General features: G+C 60.2%; 1 protein-coding gene across 3 annotated transcripts; it reads right to left on the bottom strand.

The window, feature by feature from the left end:
* Positions 1 to 1,066: 1,066 nt before the first annotated feature.
* OSR2 (odd-skipped related transciption factor 2) lies at positions 1,067 to 7,116 on the bottom strand. 3 transcript variants are annotated; one of them, XM_053946219.1, is made up of 4 exons: positions 6,918 to 7,116; positions 3,321 to 4,044; positions 2,565 to 2,664; positions 1,067 to 1,841 (listed from the first exon to the last, which is right to left on the bottom strand). In XM_053946219.1, the coding sequence occupies exons 2-4, from the start codon at positions 3,971 to 3,973 to the stop codon at positions 1,659 to 1,661; spliced, it is 936 nt and encodes a 311-aa protein (XP_053802194.1). In that variant the 5' UTR covers positions 3,974 to 4,044; positions 6,918 to 7,116; the 3' UTR covers positions 1,067 to 1,658. The 3 variants fall into 3 exon arrangements, with proteins under 3 accessions (XP_053802194.1, XP_053802186.1, XP_053802202.1); XM_053946211.1 differs by having other exon boundaries at positions 6,922 to 7,116; XM_053946227.1 differs by having other exon boundaries at positions 1,067 to 1,759; positions 6,922 to 7,116.
* Positions 7,117 to 10,276: the final 3,160 nt, after the last annotated feature.

The following is a 10,276-nucleotide window of genomic DNA, read 5'->3' as shown; positions in this document are numbered from 1 at the left end:
GGATGGACCAGCCTGGAGTTCTGGTACCCTGCTAGATGGAGCCCAGGAGTGAAGCCCTCTCTGCTGAATTGGGTGTGAGGGGATTGCTCCCTCCTTGGACAGGGTTCCCTGGGCCTGGGGAAAAGATTTTTCCCTGCCATTCTAACCTGGCCCTTCATTTGGCAGAGGAGGAGGGGAAGCTGTATGCCCCCAGCCTGAGAAAGAGAAATTTTTGGGGCCCCAAATTACTCAAGACACTGTGGAGAGGGTGCCAGGAGTGACAAGAGCAGTGGGATGGTAATGAGAGGATGCACATCCAAGTCGCCCTGCAATATATCCGTGAAAATGCCTCAGTGTTGGCACTACACCCTTCCAAAAGAGTCCACGGGCACCAGTGAGGAGCTTGCAAGGATGGCAAGCAAGGAGAGCCCGTTGTGCAGTGCCACCATCCTGCCAGCTACAGAGCCGGTGAGGGCACTGAGCATGCGGCCCATGGGGTGGACATGCTGAGTCGCCAAAAGCCACCCCAGCAGGGAGTGCCTGGGAGCCCCCACGGTGGGTGAGGGTCTCCCAAGAAGGGGGGAACAATCCCTCTCCGTCCAACCCCCTGGGCATGACTTGTGCCCAGCATTGCAGATGAAGGAGAGGAACAGAGTGAGGGGATCCCTGCTCCCAGTGCCGCAGCTCTGCCAGGGCCCGCGGATGAGCCCGGGGCGGAGGGCGGAATTGGCGCCTCGCTGTTTGCTTCCAGAGCTGCCGGGAAAGAATTGTCTTTTGCAGGATAAAGTCCCTGTCTAGGCGGGTGAATTGCCCGTGTCCAAAGTCTACAGGCAGGAGGCTGCCTGCTGCAATCCCTGTGAGAGGGATAACTTTTACAATATACAGCCTGATTGCAAATAAGTTACTAATAAGCCGCTTTGGCGTAAGAACGGCTCTATGCATTATTTCCTAAGATCTGTTTATTTGCAAATATTTCTTTGTTTTTCTTCTTTTAAAAAAAATCGTTCGGGAAAATTAGAAAAAAAAGGTACAGAAGTTAATATTTAGACATTCATACTATTAAGTAATAGAGCTATAAACTCTCAAATAAGGCACTTTCATTTTACTTAACAATAGATAACACAACAGCGACAGTGGAACAGACCAAACAAAAGCGATCACCAAAATTGTTGTGACAGTACAATTACCCGGCTAGGAAATTTATTCAATATGCTTTGCCATTGCATTGACACAGCAGGAAAAAAAAAGCCCAAATGCTCAGAGAATAATACAAGAAGGCGGGAGGTATTTGGAAAAAAAAAAAAAAAAAAAAAAAGGTTTTATTTTGAAATAACTTTTTAAAGAGATACTTTGCCTCCACGATTTGTTATCGATGTGCATCTGACACGATACAAAACAAATAAACAAAGAAAAAAAACACGTTCTGTACAGAGCTCTAAAATGAGCCGCGATTATCTACAAGATGAGCTTTACGCTTGGGTGTGGGTTGGAGAGGGGCCCGATCCTGCAGTCCGCACTCTCTAAACGAGTTTCGCAGACATGTGGTAGGAAAGCTTGGCCCCGAGTCTGCGTGCGTGTCTCCGTGTGTGTGTGTGCGCGTCTGTGAGCTCCTACAATACACTCCTTGAGTAAAGTGGGCAAGTTGGAGCTGCCGGAGCGGGCGCGGGTCCCTGGCTGCTCTAGAAGTCCTGCCGCGGGGTGTGAGTTAGACTGTGCCGCCGTAGATCACAGTTTCGCCTGAACACTTTGCCGCACTGCTCACAGTTGTAGGGCTTGATGTCTGTATGGGTAAGAAGGTGAGTTTTCAGGTTACTTCTTTGATTAAAGGTTCTTCCACATGTGGGGCATTTGTGTGGAGATTCCTGTTCAGATTTGAAGCAAGCAAAGGATTAATCCTTCACAAACCACCTTGTTTAACGTATTACTGCACTTTTTCTCACCGCAACGCACAACTTGAGATATCAGGGGAGGACACGAGCCAGAGGAGCCCCGTGCGGCCGGGCGGCCGCCCACCTCTCCCTATCCTGCCCCAAAACCCTTATTTTATAGTTCTCAAGTCGTGATGTTCCGCGCCCCTGGGGCACACGGAAAACAGTCTCCGCACCGCCCTCCCGCTCCGGGATTCCCGCTGCCCTCCCGGCCGCCACGGCGGTCCCTCCGCACCGCACCGCACCGCATCCCGCCGCCGGGCCGCCCCGCTGCCCGCGCCTGCCGCCGCCGCCAGGGCAGGGCTGCAGCCCTCAAGGAAAAACGCCTCGAAGCAGCGGCGTGGACGAACCCGAACCCGGGGCTCACTCCCCTCCGCCAACCGCGTCCCCGCGGGCTTTAAGCCCGTCTCCCAAGGGCGCCGTTTACCCGCGGGTCTCCCGCGGCCGCGGAGGTAACTAAGGGCCGCTGTTGCCCCGCGGACTCACGGGGCCGTCCAGTGCCGGACTTTCCTCTCTCCCCTTCGCACCAGAGCCCTGTTCCCCCGGTGGCCACCGCCCCTGCCCCGCGGCGGGCCAAGCCGAGCCGAGCCGGACCGGGCCGGGCCGGAACAGCGCCGGCGGCACACGCGTTGAGAGGCCTGGGAAGGGCGGGCTCACCTGCATGTGTAGGGTTTTGTGGACCGCCAGGGTCCTGGACTGGCAGAAGCCCTTCCCGCACTCCTGGCACTTGAAGGGTTTCTCTTTGGAATGGATATACCTGGAAGGCAACCCGTGGGGTGAGCAGCGCTGCCGGAGGCGCATGGGCCCCGCGACCCCAGACTCCGCTTCCCCAAACTCGACCCCCTCTCCCAGACGCCCTCACCCTCCTCTTCCTTCCTTTCCCCATTACTATTCTGTGTATGGTTAAATTTCTTGGCCGGTTCAAAACATTTGCAATAATTCGTATCGAAGCGTGACTGCACTCTCTGGTGCCAGACCGGGACAGCATCTGCGCTGCAGGCCGGACCCGAGCCCGCCCTTCTCCGAAGGCGGAGTGGATTCTCAGCTCTGCGGCCGCGGGCGCCTCTCAGCACCGGCCGCAGCGTGCGGAGATGGATGGGGGATCAGCAGGGAAGCGCCCACCTGCGACCCGTCCTGTTCCCTGCACCCCCCCAGGTCATGACTCAGAAGCACAAAAACCCCGGGATCTTCATCTCCGGCTGTGAACCACCCCTCTAGCTCTCCCTCAGGCGGGTGCCCTTCCCACGCAAAGCGCAAGTTTCGGCTGCCCTGGTCCCTCCGTGGCCTCCGAATCTGAGCCGGGGGGTTTTCCTGTGCTGTTTCCGTGGCTCCTGGAGCCGCTGAGTCTCATCATCCCCCTCGAGCGGCTCACCCCACCCCGGCTGCCCGACCCCGGTCGTGGTGGTCCCTCACCGGTGGTCCCGCAGGTGGTCTTGCCTCCGGAAAGCCTTGTGGCAGATGTCGCAGGTGTAAGGCCGCTCGTCCGTGTGGGTTCGCTCGTGGATGAGAAGGTTATAGGACTTGGTGAAGTGCCTGCCGCAGAACTTGCAAATGAACTCCTTTTTCGTCTTGGAGGGCAGGCGGCCGCGGGAAGGTTTCCTGTCCGGGGACAGCTTGCTGATGCCCGACAGGGGCGAGACCAGTCCGGGACTCAGCTTGGCGAGCTCGCCCACCTTGGGGGGGTCCTCTTGCGTGGCGGCCACGGCCAGGTTGGCAAAGTCAAAGCGAGGCCTGTCCTTGTGCAATGCTGGGAGGACGTGGGCGATGGCCCCTTGCTTGGGGTGGAAGAGGTGCGTGGCAAAGGGGAGCGCGGGGAAAGGGAAGCGAGAGTCCACCAAGCCCTGCGCCGCCATCTCCGTGATGGTAGAGCGGGTGATTTCATGCACATTGGGGTAGCCCAATGTCCAGTGGTTCATGTGCATGGTTTGCACGGCGCTGAGTCCGTACAGACCTTGCAACTGGTCCACAGCTGCGGGGAAGGTGTTCACAGCCTGGAGGAAGGAGTAGTTAGTGAGTTGCAGGGACGGGTGCAGCGGGATGGGGGCTGGCAGAGCCTTGCTTCCCATCTTCCCGAGGTGGGCGCAAGCCGGCGGAGCAGCTGATGCCTCTGATGGGCTTCTGAGACCGGGAGGAAATCCTAGGAAGAAAGAGGGAGAAAGAAGGAGAGAGAGACTTTTACTGAGAGCAGCGTGGTGCTACTTAGCCGAGGCGAGCGCAGCAGCGGAGCCAGGGAGGGCCAGGCACGGCTCCGGTGCGCTGCCTTTCCGCGGCCCCAGTACCCCGCCGCAGCACAGGCTCCCGTCCTCCGCCGGGACCGGCGGCCGACACCGACCCACAGTGCGATCGCTTCGACCGGAGAAGCTAAAGCGTAAGAAATAAATAAATAAAAATAGCGTCCAAAAATACCCACCCCAAATTAAAACAGAAAGGAGAAAACCCAGCACCGAGCCAACCGAAGGCGCTGCAAATTCAAATTAAACGAATCGAGTAAAAATACAGACGGAACGGAAACGCGGCCAGGGAAGAAACCTCTCCGCTTTCCGTCGCCCAGCCACCTTCCCCCGCAGCGCACACCGCGGGGACCTCGGAGCCGCCTTCCTCCTGCCCCCCGCGCCGACCTGGCCCCCGGCGTCGCTCCCACCCTCCGCCCGGCCTCCTGCGGGCGCTGAGGCCCCGACCCCGACCCCTCCTGGCTGGGGCCTCCCCGGGATAGAGCAGGGTGTTCACGGAGAGCCGAGTCAGGCCCGGGGGGGGGGCGGAGCGGGGGGGAATAAACCCCGCGTTCGTCCTAGCTCCGTTGCTTATTTTTCTTCCTTCAACAACAACTCATTTATCAAGATAACCGAAGGAGAGAAAAGGAGCCCCTATCCCGCACGCACACCTACCCAGCCCCCCGCACAGCAGCCACCCCAGCGGCGGCGAGAACAGCGGTCGGCCCGGAGGCCTCCCCGGCCCGCCGAGGTCCGCCTGGAACGGCGCTGCCCCGCAGTCGGCTCCCTCCGCGTCGCAGGGCCGAGAAGGGCGACCGCAGCCCCGGCGGGACGGAGCCGTGCGGCCGAGCCCCCCGCACCCCCTCGGGCGTCCCTCGGCCGGGAGCTTCGCCGGAGCGGCGGGGCCGTGAGCTAATGAGCGGTGTGTGACTGTCAGAGGGTTTCACTCAGCCCATTCAACCGAAACCGCCGGGCCCGCTGCTCCCGTCGCAAGGGGGTCCCCTCGGCAGACCCGGGGCGACGCTTCCCCCCCCCGCAGGGTAGGGGGACATCGGCGTGGGGGGGCAAGCCCCTGCTGTTTCCTTTTTTTTTTGCTTTCGTTGAGGGTTCACTTCCAGCAGCCAAGAGGCTGCCGCGACCCAAGAAAGCGTTCAAAGCAAACGCCAGGGTCTCTCTGGGCCTGTAAACAAGAGGTAGGGCCGAGGGTGACCCAACACCTCAAGGGATTTGTGTGGAGGGTCTGGTAATGCGCAGTTTCCAAAATAAACAAGAGAACCTCCCTCCGCAAAAATCCTAAACCACCCCCTCCAAACAACAACAAAATTTAAGGAAACTCTCCGAGTGCAGAGCCCGCGCTCCATGAGCACGGTCCCTGCCTCCTGGGCCGCTAGCGCCCGGCTCCTGCCGTTCCTCTGGCACCGCGGGCACTCCGGCTGGAAAGACACTTATCAATTTTTTTTCTTAAAATATCTTTCCTCTACGTTTGTGGCACCGTACAATTGGACGACTGGGGAGAAAGAAATGTGGCAAGGAGGTCGGGTGTGAAGTGCAGTGCTGCCTATTCCTATTTTCGTTTGCCTCGAGTCGTGACTCTCTGGAACTTCCTCCGCTGCTGCCCAGTTTTCCTCGTTTGTGACTGTATCGACACCGGGGACAGTTATCGATACTATTATATATGGCGATCTTTTCGTTTTATTGTGGGGGGGGGGGGTGGTTATATATAGAGACTTATTTTTAAAGATGTCGTAGTGTGAGTTCCTATTCGCTTTCCGCGAGGAACCAAAACAGAAGCAATTAAATCACTTTTCACTGGCTGCTCCGGCGGCTCCTGCCTCCATCCCAGTTGTTTGAGGCTGGGTTTCGGAGCCACCGGCTGAGAGCTATGACTGAGGTAGGAGCAGTGTTTCTGTGAGGTAGAGCTCCCTCTGTTACAGCCGCGTTTGGTGGCTGTGTATGGGAGTGTCATTGCACCACGCTCGTTTTGGTGTCCAAGAACCAATTCCGAGAAAACTATTCTAAACACGAAATCCTCATTTTAAGGTAGAAACTTCTAAAACTACACTTCTGTCTGAATGGCGGTACATCTGCTACTATTTGTATTTGGAGGTAACTTTAGTAAAATGTATCAAAAAAGAATAGAAAGCGCCTTCGAACGCGATTTTAAGGCCATTTATATTAAGGTGTGTTGGAGCGGAGGGGTTGAAAGTCAACCAAAAACGGATGTTACTTAAACCTTGGCACTTCCTTTTCCCTTTCCATTCAGAGAGCTTAATTAAACTAAGCCCGGTGCCAGGACAGCCCTCTCTACCTGCTTGCCGCCGACCTGCTGGTCCGGCCCGCGCTCCCCGTTCTCCCGCGGCGGGGCCGGGACCGTGCCCCGAAGGTGCTGCCGTCCTACCCAGGGAGCGGGTGGGCACCGGCTCGCCTCCGCTCTCCGACGGCCTCACCCGAAGCCGCGGCCGCCGCTACCCGCGCAGCCAGGTGTTTCCCCCGGCCGAGATTTCTCCAGTGCGACCCGCGGCTTAGCTCGCAGTCCATGCACGGACCGGCTGCTCCCTGCCAGGAGTTTAGCGTGAAGGACATCGAGAGCGCATCCCGGGAGGCTGCCGTCGCCTGGCCTCGCACCAAAGCGCCAGTGGCGTGGAGGGGGGAACACCCGCACCCCAAGCCCCCGCGGAGCTACGAATTGAAAGTAAACCCGGCGGCCCCGCGCTCCCGGCTGAGCGCACGCTCCGCTCTCGGGGCGGCCGCCCCGCTCCCGCCGACGGCAGCGGGCAGGGCGGGCCCCGGAGCCACTCACCTACCGCAGCCTGCTGCTCCTCCCGGGGCAAAGCTGAGGCGGCGGCCGCGGCACCTTCACGGAGACATTAGATCCACAGCGGGGGCGCTCAGCGGGGCCGGGGCCCGGCGGCGACCGGCATGTTGCGGAGGGCTGGGCGGCGGCTGGGAGCTCTGGCCGCGGCGGTCCCGGGGCCCCGGCATAGACCGCCGCCTCCCGCCCGCAGCCTCCCGCCTTCGACCCCGGCGAGGCTCGGCGCGAGTCTGAGCCGCCCCCTGCCCGGTCCATCACATTTCAGCGGTGACTGGCGTGGAGCGCTGTCCCCGCCCGCCCGCCGCCGCCGCCGGCCCACCCCGCGGCGCGCACAGCCCCGCGCTCGGGGCCGCGCCGCTCCGCCCCGACGGGACGGGACGGGACCGCCCCCGGCCGCCGCCCCGGCCCCGGCCCTGGCCCCGGCCCGCCCCGCCGGCCCCGCTGTTTACTTGTGTTTGGGTAGCAACTGGGCTTTAAAGTGGCAGGACGCCCCCCGCTCCCCCCGCGTCACCTAAGGTGACTTTTCCCTCCGAGAACAGCTCGACGCCCCCCGTCCCACTGCCGGTCGCAGGTATTTGCGTGCTCCTTGCGTCTCGCCGTCCATCTCGGCTGCCCGTCGTGCCCCAGCTGGAGTGACATAGGCGGCCCGACTGGCTTAAATATCTAAAATAACACCCCCAAACCTAGAGTGTGGGTTTTTGTGGGTGCCCATGTCGCCAAGGGTGGGTGCAGATAGAGCTCACGTCCAAATGGGCTTGTGGCCGTCGTGTCGGGTCGCCCTATGGACCGTCAGCGTTTCGGCGCTGCCCTTTCACTGCGACTGAATCGCCTAAGGGCAGATTCGGGAAGAGAAGCTCTGCGGAGGCATCCCCATGCTCAGTGACTAAGCACACAGTCCCTACCTGGAACAGACACATAGTTTCGAAAGCAGTTTCGATTTATTACCGGGGAATTTACTGCTAAATGGGGCCTCCCTAACTCTCTTCGATTAGGGAGCTCTATTCACGTTCGTCGATAGTTGCAATGCGGCTGGTTGCATATGTCGGCTTTGGGTTACATTTTTATTTGTAATATTCTCTTGTTATTTGCGTTATTTCAATCACATGTATGGGGAATTAATCGTATAATCTGGACTGGAAATTGGAACTAGAATTGGAAAAGGACAAAAAGATGTCGGGGAAAACGGCACTTAAAGGACAGCTTTGAAAATTTTTCAAAGGTAAGGTTTATGCAGGTTAATTCAAGCCCGAGGTAGAGAAGCTGCATGGGGATTTTTTTCCTCCCTTTAGTGTCCAGTAAGAAAAAACTAATCAAAGAGGGGAATAAGAGTCGGCAGAGAAAGTTTTGGCCATGTCCCCTCACAGGGCAGCGCAGCCGAGGATGGCGCACGTTGCAGCCCGCGGCTGCCGCCGGCCGCTGGGGCTATTTTTCGTTTCTTTTCATAAATCCCTGCTTCGAAAATGTTCTGTTTTAAATCCCAGACAGCCTAAATAAATAGCATTTCTTCTCCCGGCCAGTGAGGATACGGAAGTTCACAATTCGCCGAGAAGGAGTGATTTCCTCGGTCCGGGTATGAGGTGGGTGCGGGCCGCCTCGGGGAGCCTGCAGAGGGCAAGGGTTCGTCGGCCGTGGCTGGGCTGGGGGACTCCGGCAGGACGCGGGGGCAGGACCCGCATCCCCTCGTTTTGCTTTCTCGAAAGAGGCCGGTTGCTTCAAGAACGAAGTTAAAAGGGGTCTTTAGAGTCGCAATTTCTTCCCCGCACTGCTGGCCTCTGGATACCAAGAACAACACCCTCGGACTCAAGGATCAAAGGGAAATGGTTTCGGGAGAACCATCATTTCTTGCCCTTTACAGCAAGTAGAAATAAGCCGCACTTGTGGAGAAGAAAAAAAAATTACATATATTTAACAACCAGCCCAAAATCAAAACCAGAATCTAAAAAAATCTCCAAACAACAACGACCTCCTCAAATCACAAGCCGACCAGGCAACGAAAAAGCGTCAAAGCGGAGGGAACCCGGGAGGGAGACGGTGCGGTGCGACGTCAGTGCTAGGACTGTTCGCTCCCTGGCCGCTCGTGGTACCTTTTTGTCTACGCTGCGCTCGCCCACCACCGGCAGTGCGGCGGTCGCCGCGCACCTCTGCGCTGGACGGGAGCACCCGGTGACCCCGGCTCGACTCCGCCAGGCCCGGCCGGCAGGTGCGCGGGGAGAGCCGGCCGCGAGGCTCACCGGTAATACCGCGTCAGCTCCGCACCAGGCGGAGCCCGGGGTCGCTCGGACGCCGAGGGGCTTCACGGCAGTGACACCCGTCGAGCAGCGGTGGCACTAGCCGGGGCACGGGCCGCCGGGTCCCGCAGGAGCCCAGCACTCCCATGTCACCTTTCCGCGTCCACCTGGGGCGAGCCCCTCCCGCACCCAAGGCACTTCCCCCCCTCGGCGGGGCGGCTGCCCCGTTGTGCCGGGCCAGGCGCGGGCACGGCCGGGCGGCGCGGGGGGAGCGCTCGGGGCCGCGCCGTGCCCGGCGGCGGCGGCCCGCGGTGCTGCAGCGCCGCCTGGAGGTCGGCGCGGCGCCCTGCGCGCTCCGCTCGCCCCGGCACGGGTCCCGGCCTCGCCGTGGGTGTCCCGGCGGTCCCAGAGCATTGGGATGGGGGTCCCGGCGGACCCAGAGCGCGGCTCTCCCCGCACCGCCCGACAGACAACGGCCGCGGGGCCCCGAGGAGCGCGGAGGCAACACCGCTATCCGCGGGCGTCCGAGCGCTCACCTCGCACCTCCTTCTCCCATCCGCGCGTCCCACCGGTGCAGACATCGTCGCGGTTATCTCAGCCTACCCCCGCTCTCTCTCCCCACACCCCCCCAAAAAAAATTTATCCGGAGCGCTGGATTCCGTCCAGGGGAGCAAGGAGATAGGCAGTGTTTGTTCTTGCTGCGAGGAAAAGATTAAAGCATTTCCTTCGCGGCCGTGAAGCTTGGGGCAAACCTTGACCATTCGCCCGTTTCTGAGCACAGAAATGCGCCCGGGAGACGGCAGCGAGACCCGGCAGCGGCGCTTGTCGGGCCCTCCCGCGGGGCACCGTGCACGGCCGCGGTGCGTGATGCGCGCACGGAGCGCTATCGGCAGTGGGGGGCTGCGGTCGCTGGGAACTCATCCCCGCGAAAATGAACGGGGCAGAGTCTTCAGAGGGGGTCAGGGGTGCGTCCGCAGCCGGCGCAGGAGGGAGAGGGGTCAGCGGGTATTCGGGTTGGCCCCGGCTCATGACAGGGGCTACACCTAGAGAAGGGGCCGAGAGCACAGTCCTCGGTGCAGGGCACCGCTGCACGCTGCTTTGGGAAGAGACCCGAGGGCC

Source organism: Vidua chalybeata, chromosome 1 (genome assembly GCF_026979565.1).
Source record: "Vidua chalybeata isolate OUT-0048 chromosome 1, bVidCha1 merged haplotype, whole genome shotgun sequence".
NCBI classification, from domain to species: Eukaryota; Metazoa; Chordata; class Aves; order Passeriformes; family Viduidae; genus Vidua; species Vidua chalybeata.
The sequence above is the reverse complement of the archived record's forward strand: the minus strand, read 5'-3'. Positions and strand labels throughout refer to the sequence as shown.